The 18,061-nt window shown below is 50.3% G+C and overlaps 1 protein-coding gene across 3 annotated transcripts in view; it reads left to right on the plus strand.

The window, feature by feature from the left end:
- Nucleotides 1–18,061, plus strand: part of VPS26C (VPS26 endosomal protein sorting factor C) — a 69,460-nt gene that overhangs the window by 19,540 nt on the left and 31,859 nt on the right. For 2 of the 3 annotated variants that reach the window (XM_070377489.1, XM_070377494.1), the window contains exons 3-7: nt 930–1,079; nt 6,593–6,673; nt 8,761–8,835; nt 10,188–10,338; nt 10,533–10,685. In XM_070377489.1, coding sequence (XP_070233590.1) covers nt 930–1,079; nt 6,593–6,673; nt 8,761–8,835; nt 10,188–10,338; nt 10,533–10,685 — 610 coding nt within the window. Of the gene's footprint in view, nt 1–929; nt 1,080–6,592; nt 6,674–8,760; nt 8,836–10,187; nt 10,339–10,532; nt 10,686–12,747; nt 14,669–18,061 lie in introns of those variants that run through there. The other variant, XM_005899544.2, reaches the window with a different exon arrangement.

Consider the following 18,061-nt stretch of genomic DNA (forward strand, 5'->3'; position numbering starts at 1 on the left):
TTCTGAATATATGCTGTTACCGAAAGTCTGCTTGTGTTTATTCTCATAAGACAGGGTTAGGGGGACTTGAGGGGGATACCTTCAGCCCTTACAGAGCCCAGTGTGCTCTGGGAAACTGTGCCTGGGCCTTCTCACCTCTGACCTTCCTAAAGCAAAACTGTTATTATAACTGTTATTTTAGTCCAGCTGCATCCAGGTAAGAATGCCGGTGGAACCCTTCTTTCCTGTTGCTTGAGGGTCTGTGTTCTAGGATGTAAACTTTCTGCTGTACGTAGTTTCCTTTTCCTGAAGGGCAGATTTAACTCTTTTAAGTTCCAAGGAGGAGGAGTTAAGGGGAAAGAAGGGTTCACAAAGAGCATGCAGATTTCAGGGCCTGTCCACGTGTCCCCACAGCTTTCTTTTCTTTTCCTCCATCAGCACTTGAGAGACTCGCTTCCAGAGTTGTGGGTTTTCTCAGTGTGGTTGTAAACCAAGGCTTGGAGTACCTTCCCTCAGGAAGGTGTAGTGCCTGCTGTTGAGGCACGTGTGCGAACAGTCTGCTCCTAGGGCCCAGACTGCCCGGGTGCCCGGAGCTGGGGCCGGGGGGTTGGGGTGGGGAGGAGGGGGTCTGCTCCTCCCTAGGTTCCTTGCAAGTCTGCTTCACGCTGAAGGTGGGGGTACACGTCAGAAGGGTTGTTAGGGGACAGTCAAGCTGAGATACTTGGGGATAAGAGAGAGAAATGTATCAGTGCATTTCCTACTTGCACCCAACACCGCAGCGTCCAGCCCTAAAAATGAACCCAACTTGGACAGCGCCAGGCTCCCAGAGCAGCAGGATGGTGGGGGTGGGGCTGGGGTGGGGTGTGGGGTCTCCCAGGAGTTGATTCACTAGCCACAGTCACATAACAAGAAGCGCGGGCTGATGGATCGACTTGTGCGTGTCCTTGCAGCCCATCCAGGTCATCAACAGTACCATCGAAATGGTGAAGCCAGGAAAATTTCCCGGCGGCAAAACAGAAATTCCTTTCGAGTTTCCGCTGCACGTGAAGAGTAACAAAGTTCTGTACGAGACGTACCACGGCGTGTTCGTCAACATCCAGGTGCGTGTCCTGACTTCTCTTCTGCACGACAGCTTGCTCGTTGTGTCACTGAAAGTTCGTAAATAAATGGGCCCAAGAAGTTAACGCTGTAGGCGTGGCTGAGCCCCTCCTGCGTTCTGTACTGATTTCTCATCTTGCCCGGCAGAACGTAGTGTGTGTATGTGAATACGACCGTTATCCTTGGGAGACCCTGGAGAACCCACACTGTAGCTTCTCTTCAGGAATCCCGTTGTTTCTCTGGGGCTCTGTGCAGGCCACGCTGACGCCGTCGGGGGCGCTTTTATTGTTGGTAATAGATATGCCCTCACGTCTCTCTGGTACCCGCACCAACTTGTCTGTTTCGAACGTATAAATATCTCTTTGTTTCATATCCAAAGGCTAGCGCTCTGACATAGGCCTGTATTCTTTACTGAACAGCCCGTGTAAATGAGTGGGGGGAGGTGGATTTATGACTTCCTGTCCACCTCTGCCGGTTCAGGATGTCTGTCACAGTCCCCATTGTTGTCTCAGGCACAGTTTGGAGTCATGACTCAGAGCGAGAGAAAAAGAGCCTTTCCTTTATTCGGTGGAAAGAAAGGTACTTTTGTGATATCAGCCTTGCAGCCGGTCCCTCGCCGGATGAGACAAAAGCATTTTGTCTCACGTGTGTGCAAGAGGGCTGGCAGTTAGGAAATTTTTTTGATTTATTAAGTTTTAGCTGAAAATTTGGTCCTGGTAGAGATGATTCCCCCACTTAAAAATGCAGCGCTTTAAAAATAAAAATTCTCCAAACACTCGTGAGAGTTTAACGCATGGTTTGTGTGCATGTGGGTTTTATGAATGGCTTGAAAGATTGGTCAAAAAGAAACACATGTAGTGTGATGTAATCTGTTGCAGTAAATATCTTTCTGTACAAAAACTTTTCTAGTCCTTTCTTGTCAGTGTACCTGTTTCAGCAGTAAATACACTGAAGGTTTTGGGCTGCTCATAAGAAGGGACAGTAAACTGTCTGGACTCAAAAGGAGCCACTCGTGTAGACACACAGCTGGTGTAGAGACCCAAGTCCTCTGACCCACTTTCAAGGTGCAGAATATTTTTACCACGAAAGAAAGTGAATGAAAACTGCATTTTTTTTTTCTTTTTTTTTTTTTTTAGGAAGACTGAAAATCTCTCAGTTCAGTTCAGTTCAGTCACTCAGTTGTGTCCAACTCTTTGCAACCCCATGAACCACAGCACGCCAGGCCTCCCTGTCTATCACCAACTCCTGGAGTCCACCCAAACCCATGTCCATTGAGTCGGTGATGCCATCCAACCATCTCATCCTCTCTCGTCCCCTTCTCCTCCTGCCCTCAATCTTTCCCAGCATCAGGGTCTTTTCAAATGAGTCAGCTCAGGTGGTCAAAGTATCGGAGTTTAAGCTTCAACATCAGGCCTTCCAATGAACACTCGGGACTGATCTCCTTTAGGATGGACTGGTTGGGTCTCCTTGCAGAAAATCTCTCAAACATCGCATTTTCAAAATTATTTTTTTTTCTCTTGCCAGAATCAGCAGCAACCTGGTTTACCCACACAGCTCTTCTTTGATGCTGTCTATTTACTAATAGAAGCATACATTCATTAGAAACAATAGAATAACATCCAGTTTTCTGTGGTCATACTTCTTACTTGTCACTTTCTTTTCCTGTGTTTAGCATTCTTGTTAAAAGATTCATTTGTTTAACATAAAGTTGGAAGTCTCACCCTTTTCCACATACTGCCTGGAAGGGCATCAGATGAAAATACAAAATTTGGGGTCCTGTGCAGCTGTGTGTGAGTTGGAAACCAGTTCAAATGCAGAAGGAGAGTTAGCATGTGGTTAATTGTTTAGTAAATAATCACTCTGACCTCAGTTTATTTTGGTCATCAGATTTTACCACTTTGAGGGTTAACCTTAGAATGCTGTAACGTGGAATTTTGCACCTCCCCAAATATCTCATAAATTTCTGAAACCACAGAGATGTCCTCTCAACCTCACATTTATAAGAGCTGGTCACTCTTTTGCTTATTACCTGGATTCAACATTTATTAGAATTTTGCCACATTTGTTTCATCTGTATTCTGAATCATTTCAAAGTTAGTTACAGAATCTTGACACTTCATCTCAAAATCACCAGAAGACAGGGACATTCTTTCTACGTAACGCCAGTTACCGTTTTCACACCTCTCAGGGGGAACAGAAATTCTCCAGTGTCATCTAACTCCCAGTTCTTAACTCAGATTCGCCACTGCTGCTTTTGAGAAGCATGCGTCTTGAGAGACACCAGGATTGCGACTTCCTGATCTCATTCTCATTCATCCGTGCACTCATTCAGTCTCTGGACAGGCCTTCTTCCAGCCTCTTGGTTGGACAGTGGGGCAGGTGCCACCCAGAGGGGCAGCGGCCACTGTGGTCCCGCAGGGCGTGGCCTTCTCAGCGCCAGGACTCATCACACTTTCCGTGAAGATTCCTGGGTGTGTGACTTGGGAGAGAAGGTGTTCTTGTTGAGCCTTAACAACAGTCTTTCTCAAATCATATGGGTGCAGAGACACTTTTCATTTATCATTTGAATTGCATTGTGGTACCGTAATGTAAAAATAGTAAAAAGGCTGACAACATAAAGGATTTAAAATGTAGCCAGTAGTAGGTTGCCAGCTCACAGGGCCTGGTTTCCTCGTAACTTCTTAGGCGGAGGACTCCATCATATTTGCTCTGATTCTCCTCAGCCACATTTGCATCCACCTCTCATCCTTATTTGTAGACAGAGCATACAGGAAGCTGTCAGTCTTCCCAGCTGTCCTCTGTACAACCACTTTTTCCTTTAAAAGTTGTTTAAATCACAGGGTGGTTTTATTTTTGTTCTCCTCTCGTGGCCCTACTAGCGGGGTTTTATCCTCTTAACACAAAGTACAGCGGTACCAACATGTCTGCTGAAATGGTTTCAGAAGTAAATGATCGAGATGCCTGTCCTCCTTGTTCATGGTGATAATATCCCTTCTAGGAGTCTGCTGTAAATCTGTTGGGCTGTGTCTTCTTTCCTCATTCCCATCCATGGTGTGTTTACTGTCAAGTCAGAAGAGATCGCATCTTGGGGCTTCCCTGGCAGTCCAGTGGTTAAGGCTCCACACTTCCAGTACAGGGGACTTGGGTTCCATCCCCGGTCAGAGAACGAAGCATGTCACATCCCACATGTCACACAGCATGGCCAAAAAAGAAATCGAGTCTTATACCTCCTCTGGGAGCCCTGCTCATGTCTGACCCTCCTTAACCTCCTGTAGGCCTTGCCATGTAGATCACTCATTAATATTTGGGGAAGATCCAGACAGAGTGAAAAGATCCAGGGCTTTGCAACAGACAGACCCGGGCTTGAATTACCATATTGCATAAAGATTTGGAGCGTGGGTGTCTGCCGCAGACAGGTGTAAACTCAGATCCCATCTCTGTGACCCAGACGGCCTTCATGACCTCTCCTCCTGGGGGTTGATGAGGTCTCTTTGTGAAGTACTTATTCAGCCTAGTTCCCGGCACCCAGAACATGCCAAGTAAATAATTGCTGAATGATTAAATAAATGAATTCATGGTGACTATCTGTATATTATGTCAACCGTCCTTACCTTTGAATTGTCAGAATTAATCAAGAAAGTGCTGTAAAAGAATTTAGTGAAAATTGTTCAGTTGTGTCTGACTCTCTGTGAGCCCATGGACTGTAGCCCGCCAGGCTCCTCTGTCCGTGGGATTCTCCAGGCAAGAATACTGGAGTGGGTAGCCATTCCCTTCTCCAGGGGATCTTCCCAACCCAGGGATTGAACCCAGGTTTCCATGCAGTTCCTAAAACACATTGGTGTTTTCCTGTTTTCTCCATCTTTCTGCCCTCTCCCACTCATCACCAGCTGCCTTATATTACCAGTTACTGCTTTCACACTTAAAAAAAAAAAAAACCTTTAGTGACCAAAAGTTGGTACCCATTATTCACAGTCTTTCATTTACAAATTATAGAAATCTTGCTCAAACTGGCTTAGCCAAAAAAGGGACATTGGATCCTGGAACTCACAATTCCAGGGGACTGTCGAGGCTGGGAGAGAGGACACCGGTCAGCCCCCAGCTCTGTGTTCTTGGTGGCAGAGAACATTCTCCTGGCTTGGCCACCCCCACAGAAAGGATTCCTCCCCTGGTCTAGCAGCGCTCCTGGCTTTCTGGTCACTTCCAAACCAGGGTGGGCTGGGGGAAGCCAGCCCTCCCAAACCCCTGAGGCTGAAAATGAGGAAGGGCACTCCCATTGGGAAAAGAATCAGGGAGACCAGGCAGGCCCTAACAAAATACTGCCCATAGTGTGTGGGCTGTACAGGAAGGTCAGTTACACAGATACACGCGTGTATGTGTTACATATGCGAACAACAGATGCATATGTAGTGCAGTCCTTGCTGAGCTGGTCTGGCTGGGGGACCAGACTGAAGTCTCGGTAGAAAATATATGTGTGTTTTTGCCCCTGGGAAATCCATGGACAGAGGAGCCTGGTGGCAAAAGAGTGGGACACGACTTAGCAACTAACAGTAGCAACGTGTGTGTGTGTGTGTGTGTGTGTGTGTATGATTGAGACTATACACACACACATATAAAGGCCCTTGTAGACAACGGTGTTCTTTTTTATTTCTTTTCTAACGTTTCCTCTCCCAGGAGACCCTTAATACATAGTAAGTACCTTCAGTACATAGTTCTCGTTTAACCTGGACAGGTCGGTCATAATAGTCGTAACTTCTTGACTCACTACACATATGGTTCCAGTTCTACAGATTATTTGTAATGTTTTTCCCCAGATGATTAAAACACTAGCTCGCTTTATTAAACGTACACGATTTTTGTTTGTTTGTTTAAGACAAATGTGCCGTTGAGTTTTGTTAGCAGTCTCTCACTGCTATGGACAGGATGGGAAGGGACAGGTCGAGTTTCCAGCCTGGCGCCCAGCTCTGTGGCGGGCTCCCCCTCGCGGGGCTCAGGGCCTGTCTCGCAGAAGGTATGGGGCATCTGCCTCATTGGCTATGAGTCTCGATGCCCCAGGGTTTGCAGCTCTGCTGCCATGATTTCTCATCCTTTCTACAAAGTTGCTGCTGTTTCACCCAGAGCCGTGATGTGCCAGCCCTGACTTGTCATCTCACTGGGTCCTCACTAAAGTCGCATCAGTGTCCTCATCTTCTAGAGCAGGAAGCTGAAGCTCAGAGAGGCTGTGTTCCCTGTCTGGGCTCACACAGGGAGGCTGATGCCCAGCTCTGCCTCGCAAGTCTTTCCCCGTGTGACAGGGGGCTCCGTGAGACTCTGCACCCCTTCCAGGGGTCCAGCGATAGGATGGCCCTGGGCACAGGCTGAGGTGTCTATTACAGAAATACTTTTCATTTTGAGCATTAACTCCCCCGGTTATGTACACAGATTTCGTATGATGCATTAATGGGATGGAACCTTGTCTGTGTAATTCTGTGATGAGAGCAGACCCTCTCAAGAACGTCTCCTCTGCCTTTCTCTGCAGTACACCCTGCGCTGTGACATGCGGCGGTCCCTGCTGGCCAAGGACTTGACCAAGACCTGCGAGTTCATCGTCCACTCCACCGTAAGCTGCCCTCGGGGGGCCTGCGCTCGGTAGCAGGACTCTCCTGCGGGCCTGGGACTGCGCCCACTTAGCAGCAGTGAGTTAGCTGCTAGTGCTCCGTGGGTGCGGCACAGGGGCCTGGGACTCCTGGGTCAGAGACAGGGGAGCATGATTCTCCCGGCCTGGCCAGCAGCAGGGTAGCAGCGTGCATGTCATCCCCTGGGCCAGACCCTCCGGGCGATGCCCCTAGCCCACAGGGTGCTGCGCCTGAGGGGTCTGTGCCTCACCTGAGGAGCCCCAGGCCGGGGGGCCTACCTTCATCTCAGCAGACGGTGCGCAAGCCTGCCCTTGGTCCTGGAGGGAGGCATCGTCTCGTCTTTCATGGCTGCTTCCGTAAATGGCTGGCAGAAACGTGCCCGGCTGTGGGGTAGGAAGGCCAGGGCCCTGCGTTCTCAGCCCACGAGGCAGGAACACACCGGGGTGCTGGGGAAGGGGGCAGGGAGAGCCTTTTCTGACACCTTCTGCCGGGACTCTGCACTGACAGAGTGTCCTTAAGCAGTCCTTTCACGTGCCAACCGAGGGGGCTAGGTCCCCTCCCCCCAGGGGACCTGTCGGGGCTGGTACTCGTGCCCACGGCCCTGGAGTCCCTGTATCTCAGTTCTCTCCAGGCCTTTGGGGCAGGGCCTCTTAACCCTATTATGAAATGTCCACGGATGCCTTAGTGATGACTGAAGATATAAGAGCTCTTCCGCATAAGATCGGTGAAATCACTGATGCCCTTGCATCAATTTTGTGACTTTTTTAGGATTTTCAATTATGTGTAGTTTCTCTCTATAAAATTTCAGTAGATGTTTCTTTCAGTGCTACGGTTTTTAAAAAAATATGAAAATATTTCTCATTTTTGGAAGTCACTTCATTTAGAAACAGATGTTTTCCTTCTGTCCAATCAAGGGTTTTCAAATGGAAGCTAAAAAAATTTTCTTCATGTAGATTACTCCCTTAAAAAAAAAAATCACATGCCATTTCATGTCTTATATAAAAAGAGCCTCCACCTGTGTGAAGAATAAGCCCAAATTCAGCCCCCTGCCTAGGGCTGGGCGCCTGGTGACCACTCAGGCTGGCGGTGGCAGAGCCACCGGGGGCTTCCTCCCTGCTCCTGGAGGTCACCCACAGTTAGCCCCCAGGGGTCACGGTCTCTGTGAATAATTTCACTAGAAGCCAAACTACGCCATGACCCACAGTTGACAAGTTAAATATTCCTTTATGTGCTGTGAGGAAAAATATATTCACGAAAGAATATGTTCGTGAACCTATTGGTAAAAAGAGTAGCTTCAAGAAGACTATTTCCGAGAGTAAGCTTTTGGTGAGTAAAGTTGGCAGGCTGGTCAGGGGCCTTTCTCCTCCACAGCTCCCACGCCATCGGGGCCTCAGTGGCCTTTGGGCCCCAACCTGTGAGTAAAAGGCACCAGGCAGGCCCCCAGGAAGCTTGGCTGTGTTGATGGATTCTGTGCCTGTGTGATGGAGGTGGTCATTGTTAACAAATCTCCATAACGCTGATAATTAATCTGTTACGCTACAGTGTGATTCTTCCTGGTAGAAGGTTAGTTGTACAGCTGAGTGGCTAACAGCACCAGCTGTGGAACCAGGGTGCCTGGGTTTGACTGTCCGTTCTGCTCTGGACTTGAGCAACCAGGTGAGCCGTCTGGGCCTCACTGACCTCACCTGCGCAGTGGGTCCGCGGCAGCAACGGCACTGCACAGGGCCCGTCACAGAGACACTTCGGTGTACAATCTTATTCTCAGAGACGGCTTCAAATAAACGTCTCCCAGTAATCCCGCTCTGCTTTTAAATTCTGGACCTGCGAGGGACCTTCGAGACAAAGAAGCCTGGCCCCCCCATTTTCCAGATGCGGAAACTTGAGTCAGGGGGATGAAGACATTGGACAGACACAGCCTTGTTTCCTGGCAGAACTGTTTTAGAACCCAGGCACCCTGCCTCTTGGCACCAAGGTCTCCCGTTCTTGTGCTGCCTTGCATTTCCTGAAACGAGGAAAAACAAGTTGGAGCTGTGGGACTCTCTCCTGATTTCGGTTCTTCCCCCTGTTTTAGCCTCAGAAGGGGAAATGGACTCCGAGCCCCGTGGACTTCACGATCACACCTGACACCTTGCAGAACGTCAAAGAGGTAATGTGCTCCGTAGTCGCGGCACCAGGGCGACTTTCCTTCCTTCCATCCTGCTCTCTCTCGGCTGTGCTGGGATTTCATTGCTCTGTGCGGGCTTTCTCTGGTTGCGTCCCACTGCCCCCAGCGTTGCAGCGCCCAGGCTTCTCACTGCAGGGGCTTCTTGGGGAGCGCAGCCTGGTAGGCTTCCTAGTTGCAGCACGCGGGCTCTGTAGTTGTGAGGTACCGGCTGGGTTTCAAAGACTCGGTGTGAAAAAAGAGAATTTAAAGCATCATGTATGATTGTAATATACTGATTGTATGTGGAAGAAACAGTATTTTCAATATACTGAAGAATTTCACCTGTTTCCTCTTACTTTTTTTAATGTGGCTAGTAGAAAATTTTAAATTACACGTTCACTTCTTCACATTTGTGGCTTACCTCATGTTTCTATTGGACAGTGTGTTCTAAACTCTGAATTGACTTCAGGGTAACTGGGACCCCGCCGTAGGAAGGAGTGCTAGGCAGTGTCTCTAGCTCCTCAGACCCGTTCTCCCCACCACAGCGTCACTCCCCCACGACCGTATTCCTCTGTCCAGAGAGAAAAGGTCCATAGGTGTTTAGCCCAGCATGGAAGAAGAGTTGTTCTCTTCACAAATAAAGTTAATCTCTTCTTGGTTTTTCAAAACTGCATAATTGGGAACATTTTTAAATTGATTTTCTTTTTTTCTTGGTGACAGATTGTCCTTAAACACTCTTGTCAGCTTCCTCAGACATTTTTTAAAATGTTACTTATTTATGGCTGCGCTGGATCTTCACTGCTTTGCGAGGGCTTTCTCAAGCTACAGCAAGCAGGGGCCGCTCTTGCAGTGCGCAAGCTCCTCCTCGCAGTGACTTCTCTGGTTGCCGAGCGCGGGCTCTACGGCGCGGTCCCAATAGTCCTGGCACCCTGGCTTAGTTGCTCCACGGCATGTGGAATCCTTCTGCACCAGGGATCGAGCCCGTGTCCCCTGTGTTGACAGGCGGATTCTTACCCACTGCGCCACCGGGGAAGTCCCTCAGACATTCTCATATCATGGCGCTTGGTCAGACGGAGTTGTGCAGACCTAAGGCAGGCAGGAAGGCTGCTTTGGCGAGAGAGCTGGTCTTTGTCAGGTACCTTAGGTCTGTCGATAAGTCGTTGGATCATTCAGTCTGTTACTCAGACTGTTTTAAGTGCTGTTGTCCAGTTTTGCCAGTTTTGTCAGCCAGGCTCCCAGTGAGTTTTGTGTAAATTACCAGACTCTGTGTTCAGTTCTTCTTTGTACCAGAAAGGCTCGAGTCATTTCTCCCGGCACCTCCCATTCCTGACGTGTCTGGTTTTGTCTCGTTTTAGAGGGCCTTGCTCCCCAAATTTCTCATCAGAGGACATCTCAACTCGACCAACTGTGTGATCACACAGCCACTGACGGGAGAGCTGGTGGTGGAGAGCTCAGAGGCCGCCATCAAAAGCATCGAGCTGCAGCTGGTGCGCGTGGAGACGTGCGGTAAGGCCCCATGACCCTCCGCTGCCCCCGGCCCACAGCCACGAGCTCGCCTCTCGTCTCCAGGGTCCTGCAGGGCCAGCGGGACAGCAGGGGACTCTCCTGTTGATGCACCTTCTCTGAGTCACTGGCTGCTGCCTCAGCCTGAACGGACGTGCGCTGTGTCCTGACCCCACAATGCCCTCTCCCTGCTCCAGGCTGTGCAGAAGGCTACGCCCGCGACGCCACAGAGATTCAGAACATTCAGATCGCCGACGGGGACGTGTGTCGGGGCCTCTCCATCCCCATCTACATGGTCTTCCCCCGGCTATTCACCTGCCCGACGCTAGAGACCACCAACTTCAAAGTGGGTACGTGCGTGCCCTCAGGGTGCCCCTGGGAGGGGGTGGATCTGCTGGTCTGCTGATCTCGGGTGCAGCGCGGAGCACCCAGCCCTTTGGTTGCTGCACAAAAATGCGTGCAGAGCAGCTGGGTGGCGCCCAGGGTTGAACTTGCTTCGTCCCCCAGGAGACAGCGTGGGCTGCTCACGTGACAACATGCTCTCTGAAGGACACTAACTTGGCCAGGGACCAGCCAGCCAAGCTCGTGGGGAGGTCGGATCAGCCCTCTGATGGGCTGGTATTTGATGGGGACACAAGACCTGTGACAGCCCAGTGAACAGTCATCTTCCCAAGGGCTGAGGCTCCGGCAGCTGAGGGGGAGTCAGTGGTTTTCTGTGATCGCACGACAGATACTTGGACCACAAGATCTGAGTCGCGTTAAGACGCACTTTTCAATCCTGCTTTTTCTCCCTTCACCTTGTATTGTGGTTGAATCTGCAGATAGAGAACTGCAGTTGTGGTGAAATTGCCAAATAAGGGGCAGCCTGTAAATTCCGTGTGGATGTGTGACTGGGTGGGAGCCTCCCTGACCTTGGTTGTTCGAGGGTCAGCTGCACCTTCGATTTTTAAGTTAAGGAGGAGGAGCTTATCTGTCGATTTTTCAACTTGGTTTTGCTACATAAACTTTAAGAAACATCCAAAAATTGTTCTTTTCTGCTACACTATGCATTAGGTACCTGTACTGTCTGCACCTTATTTCTGTCAGACTTTACAAAGCGTCCATGTAGCATTTAATGTAGCGCCCATGATTCCTCCATAGAAATAACGCCCTCAGCCCATCAGCCAAGACACTGGTGGTGCTTTTGTCCTTGTGGCTCATGTTTTGTTTGCTTGGGGGCTTGTGCAGTGACCACCCCTTCAGCTGAGGGGGTCCCGAGGGAAGGAGGTAGCCTGTGATCATTGAGCACCACGGCCTCTCGTTTCCCTGGGGTCACCGTCTCATGGCTGGGAGGTCAGGTTCCGTTCTCAAGGGGGAATAGGGTGAGCCCCGCGTCCTTAGTTAGGCGCACATCTGGGTGTGCCCCTTCACTCCGACGGTGCCCAGCTTGGGGAACTTCCTGGGCACGGCCAGGCCCGCAGCTGTCCCCAGCTGAGCCCATGGCCCTCCGCGCTGGGAGGAAGCCAGCACCAGTCCTGCCATGGGCCTTCTGTGCCTGCCGGGCCTCCTCTCTGTCCCCTCCAGGGAGGACAGCAAGGTGGTGAGAAGACTAGGGCAGGATGGGGCTGGGCAGCCCAGAGGGTGTTGCGGCCTGTGACAGCCATCAGAAAGAGGAAGGGAACACGGCAGCCACTGCGGTACACACTCGTGCCCTGGCCAGTGCCGGGCCCAGGCGACGGCCACACACGGAGACACCGTCCTTGGGACTCTGGCCACAGAGGGGCCCTGGAGGAGCCGGCCCCCAGCCCCTTCCCTTCACACTGGGGAGGGACCTGGGCTTCTCTCTTTTCAGGGGCTCTCTCCTCAGGCACCCCCTTCCCTGTCATCCACGTGCTGACCCTTAGCACCTAGAAAGCGGGAAGAAAGACTACTGTTTGCTGAAGGTAGCAGAGGAACGTTTGAACAGGTGTCATGGACAAATAAACCCGGCTGCAAAGGGATGGCTGGGAGATGGCTTGCCTTCTTTTCCAAGTGCTGTTTCTTGCCTGGCCTGGGGTGCTGCCGGTGGGCTGTGGGCCAGCGTGGGGTCCGCTAGTCCACCCAGTATGGTAGGACAGGTTAAAAAGAAAGCCACAGTGCACCTGTGAGCGGATGGGATTCTAGGAGATTCTGTGCAGTAGAGACAGAGGACAAGAGAGTATTTGAGAATGCGGGACCTTAGAGTGTCCGGGGGTGAGAAGACGGATATACTCAGGCAGTCCCGCCCGGGTAGCCACCTATACCGATTTCTCCTGGAAACTTGGGAGGGTGTGCAGCTCCCAAGGCAGGAGCTGCTGCCTCTCTGTCCAGATTTCAGCGGAGCCCTAGTGGGGCTGGCGTTTGCGCCTCCGGAGTCGGTGAGCGTTGAGCCTGTCTGTCCTTTCTCTCCCCCAGAGTTTGAGGTGAACATCGTGGTGCTGCTTCACCCCGACCACCTCATCACTGAGAACTTCCCGCTGAAGCTCTGCAGGATGTAGCCAGGAGCAAGGGACTGCACTGCGAGGGCGGCCCGTGGAAATGCAGTCATTCCCCCACCACCCACCGCCCCTCTCCCAGGAGCTGAAGCTGGCAGCACGGACCCGCTTTCTCGGTGGTTCTGTATCAGAAAAAAGTCTGACCCTCCTTCCGCGTTTCTTCGAGGCCCCTCTCATCAGAGCTTCCCTTGGAAATGCGTCAGGATTTCTTAACGGTCTTGGCCAGATGGCTTCCCAGAGAGCAGGTGGTCTTCTGCCTCCTGACCAGACCTGCTGTTCACGTTCAGGAAACAGTTAACAGAGGCTGAACTTTGCTGGAGAGCGAGGCAGTGGTTGTGGCCGGGACTCCGCCCCACCCCGCCCCTGGCCCCGCCCCCCAGGCGGTCGCTCAGCGCTGGCGGCTCAGGACGTTGGCCACGCCCACCGAGGAGGGCACAGGGTCGCTCACCGGAAGTGGGTAGCGGGTTTTTCTCTCTTTTCTCCTACCATTTTTTCACGGTAACATCATACTTTTTAGGGAACCTGGGGAAGATGTGCCTTGCCTTCCCGGGACCGAGGGTCCGGTGACCATGGCTGGCACTGGAATATTTCTCTCAGGGCCTGCTGTGACGTTGCTTGCCGCCGTCTTCCCAGAGTCCGTTCTAGTGCGAGGTGATGTGAGGGGGTCAAGACGCAGGTCCACACCGCCTTGGGCTGGGTGCTGAGGGGCAGGACCCCCGGCGTGAAGACACCCGTCCGTGCTGGGTGGGGCCGGGACTCCAAGAACTTGCCATCCCGCCTGGAGGACCTGCGGTGGTGGTGGGGTCGGGAGTTGGCCGGAAGCCGTTTTCTCCCTCGCCTCCCGTGGGAATTTTCTCAGTGTAAGGTGGGCCTGTGACAACACATTTCTTCCTTCAAATCCTACCAGTGTTTCCGTGGGTCCGCGTGAGTTCACCTCAGAGGTGCACACTGCCTGGCCTTCCGCAGCAGCCCCCCGCCTGGCAGGCTCCGGCCGAGGGGGGCTCGGCCCCCGGTGGTCCTTCCACTGTCCCAGGCCAGCTCTGGTGACCCCGATGCTGCTTGCAGACAGACCTGCTCAGGCTCTGCTCTACCCTCGGGCTTCACCAGCGCGTCGGATACAACTTACCGAGTCATGGAAAAAGGTGTTCCCAGATAATACAATAGTTCCTACATCTCCTTTTATGCATATCCGACATCAATAGGGACCCGACGCTGCGTTTAAACTAGACCAGCAGAAAACAAGGAGTCCACACCTGGGAAGTTTCACATGTAGAGATTGTTTCTGATGGGGGAAAAAAGCTAAATGAGAATTTGGAGCAAACGTTGGGGACGTATATTCCTATGTAGTATCTTAAGTAAACCGATGTTACAGACATAAATATGGTGATACGAGTATTCTCCCTCGGAATAATCACCTGAAGAGTTGCCAGCAGCCAGGCCTCCTTTAGCGTTTTGTTCAACCTCGAAGGACCTGGGCAAGGGCCTTTTCCTTGTCCTCCTCGGACGGGCACCTCCACCGTCGATTGTTAAGGAAAACTCGGATGTTCGGGTGTCTTGGGCAGTGGTCCCACTACTGACCTGGCTGGAGTGGGGGTCTCCCGTGATCAGGCTTTTCCATTAGAACAGGAGGAAGGGGAGGTGAAGGGAAGAGGCTGTGAACCGTGAATCTAAAACAGTACACTTTTCTTGGAAAAGGCCGGTTAGGCCAGAGGACCTTCTGGCTCTTGGTGCTCCAGCAGAAATGGGAGCCTGGCTCCAGTTCTCAGCCATGTCGTGCGTTCCACAGGAAAGGTGGAGAGGTTAATCAGAAATAAAATGTTTTTTTTTTTTAAAAAAACGCATCATTGTGGTTCCTTCTGTATGCCTTTAATTGTAGAAGATCTTTTTGGGTAGGCTCTGGTCTTTTTATTCAATGGCTATTCTGTAAATAGCTGTAATTTTGGTGTGCTCAGGAGAGGCCGCGAGCTCAAGGTCTTCCTGCCCTTTCATCTCGGCTCATCTCCCTAGTACTTATTACTGTTCGTTGCCAAGTAATACTCTATTTTGTAGATACACCACACTGTTTAATTCACTCATCAATTAACACACATTTGAGGTGTTTTCACTTTTTCATTATTAAAAATTCAGCTGTGAACGTTCATGTACAAGCTTTGTTATGAACATATATTTTTATTTCCCCTAGATACATATCTAGAAGTTCAGGATCATATGATGGCTCTGTGTTTAATCTTTTGGGGAGCCACAAAAATGTTTTCCAAGCATCTGCGCCATCTTACATACCCACCAGCGATGTGCAAGCTTCCAGCTTCACATCCTTGTCACCACCTGTAACTGTCTGCCTTTTTTATCATAATCATCCTGGTGGGTGTGAAGTGGTACCTTTTAACTTTGATTTGCATTTTCCTAATAACTGATGATGTTGAACATCTCCTGTGTTTATTGCTGTGCTGTGCTTAGTTGTTCCGTCGTTTCCAACTCTTTGTGACCCCATGGACTAGCCTACCAGGCTCCTCTGTTCATGGGGTTTTCCAGGCAAGTATATTGGAGTGGGTTGCCATGCCCTCCTCCAGGGGATCTTCCCAACACAGGGATAGAGCCCAGGTCTCTCCCACATTGCAGGTGTATTCTTTACCGTCTGAGCCACCAAGGAAGCTGCATCATCTTTGGAGAAGTATCCATGCTGATCTTGTGTTTTTTTAATATTTATTTGGCTTCATCAGGTCTTAGTTGTGGCATGCAGGATCTTTGTTGCTGCACACGAGCTTCTCTCTAGTTGTGGCACAAGGACTCCAGAGTGCACAGACTCAGTAGGTGTGGTTCTCAGGCTTAGTTATCCTGAGACATGGATCTTACTTCCGCAACCAGGAAATACTTGCCATAAAAAAGTACGAAATACTGCCATTTGTAGCCACACGGATGGACATGGAGAATATTATGCTTAGTCAAATAAGGTAGAGAAAGATACATACCATATGATATCACTTATGTGTGAAATCTAAAAAATAATACAAGTGAATGTATGTACAAAATAGGAACGGAATTCCTTGGCAGTCCAGTGGTTAGGACTCCACACTCATTGCAGGGGTCCTAGGTTCAATCCATGATTGGGGAACTAAGATCCCACACACTGCAGGCTGCACAGCCTGGCCAAACGAAACAGACACACAAATATAGAAAATAAACTTGTGGTTACCAAATGGGAGGGGGGAAAGGGGAGTGACAAACGGGTATGGGATTAACAGATACTACTGTAAGCTACAAGGATATACCATATAGCACAGGGAATTATATACATTTTATTATCATAACCTATGAAAAATGATCTGCAAAAATACTGAATTGTGGGAATTCCCTGGTGGTCCAGTGGTTAGGACTTGGTCCTTTCACTGCCAGGCCCCAGTTGGATCCCTGGTCGGGGAACTAAGATCCCACAAGCTGTGTAGCTCAGCCAAAAAAAAAAAAAATAATAATAATCCCTATGTTATACCCTTTAACACATTATTGTAAATCAACTCTTTCAAAAAATAATTTTAAAAAATATTTTGGGAGTTAGAATTCCAGGTTTAGAATTCCAAGGGATTACAATTTAAGGCTTTCACTACAGTTGCCCAGGTTCAATCTCTGGTTGGAGATCCGAGATCCTGAAAGCCACATGATTTGGCCAAAAAAATTTTTTTATGTATTCTAATGCAACGCTGATGGGACTGTAAGTTGGCATTCATCTGGACGTACATATACACACACAAATACATTTATGGTTCGGAGTAAGGAAAAGATTGAAAACATCTACGAGAGTTTTTTTTAAGGTAAAGTATGCTATGATAATTTTCACATTACATGTGACATTAAATCTTTGGTAATATACACAATTCATCCTGGGATTTATATAAATCTGAAACAAGCCAACAAAACAGTAACAGCTTAGAGAATGCTTGAAAAAACAGCTAGAAAATAATGTGACACGTGTGAAGAAGAGATTGTGTGACTCGGGTAGGCTGTAGGACCTGCGGATGGAGGCTGGGGATGGGTCTGTGTGTCTGTGGGTGCACTCAGTCGTGTCTGACTCTTTGACTCTATGGGCTACTCTGCTGTAGCCTGCCAGGCTCCTCTGTCCATGGGAATTTCAGGAGTGGGTTGCGATTTCCTCCTCCAGGGCATCTTCCTGATCCCGGGACTGAACCCAGGTCTCTTGCATCTCTGGCACTGCAGGCAGGTTCTTTACCATTAGTGTCGCCTGGGAAGCCCCAGGCCCCAAGAATGGTTGTCAGCTATCAGGCCTAGGGCGGCACGCCTGAGTCCATGCCCACAGGCCCCACCCACGCCAGGCAGTAGTATCTGTGTCCAGCTGAAGTCTCTCAGGTGAGCAGAGAGGAGTAAGGAAGGCTGCTGTCTCCCTTTACTTGAGTCTCAGGTCTGGCCTGTAGTTTGTGACGAGAGCTAACACTTCCCCTAGCACTTAACTGTGCACCTAGTGCTTTATGTGAATTAACTTCTAATTCTGACAAGCCTATAAAGAGAGCACTCTCATGTCCCCATCGTACAGACGAGGAAACTGAGGCAGTGAGAGGGCAGTGTAACTTCCCAAGTTCTCCTAGCGGTGAGTGCTGGAGCTGGCACTGCCAGTCCCCGAATAGGCCCCTGACTGCAGCAAGGGAGGCAACCAGGCCTTCTCAAGGAAGTCCTTCCAGGCCGGATGTGAAGGCAATTGGTTCAGTCGTCCAAGTGGCCAGCATCTGCAGGTTCGCTGGTCCTCAACCTTAGCTGCGTGTTGGAAATGTCCAGGCTTTTAAAGCCTACAGGCTTGATTGGACTGATTGATTCCTCTAAATGCGGAGAAGAGAGCCCAGGCCAGCAGCTGGTGCTTCTCATAGAAGCCATAGGACCACCACCTGCGCAGGGGCTTCGCTCACCGAAGACTGGGCTTTCTGGCAGCTAACTTCGCCCTCGGATATGGAGCAGTCATCTGGGGAGCAAGATTTCCTACCCACCCCTGGGCCCAGCTCACATCACACAGCGAGAAGGGCTTCACTAAGCCTCCCAGGCCCTGTGTGGGGCAGGTGCTCAGCAAATGCTGGTTGAATAAGGGCCCACAGAGGAGCCAATGAGATCACCAACCTGTGGATACTGCTGCTGAATCGGCCATTGTTTTGATGAGCTTAAAACCTAAATTAGCTCAACCACATTTAGTTAGTGACTGCATATATAATCCCCAGGCCTGCCTCTGGAGCACGTAG

Source organism: Bos mutus, chromosome 1 (genome assembly GCF_027580195.1).
Source record: "Bos mutus isolate GX-2022 chromosome 1, NWIPB_WYAK_1.1, whole genome shotgun sequence".
Lineage (NCBI taxonomy): Eukaryota > Metazoa > Chordata > Mammalia > Artiodactyla > Bovidae > Bos > Bos mutus.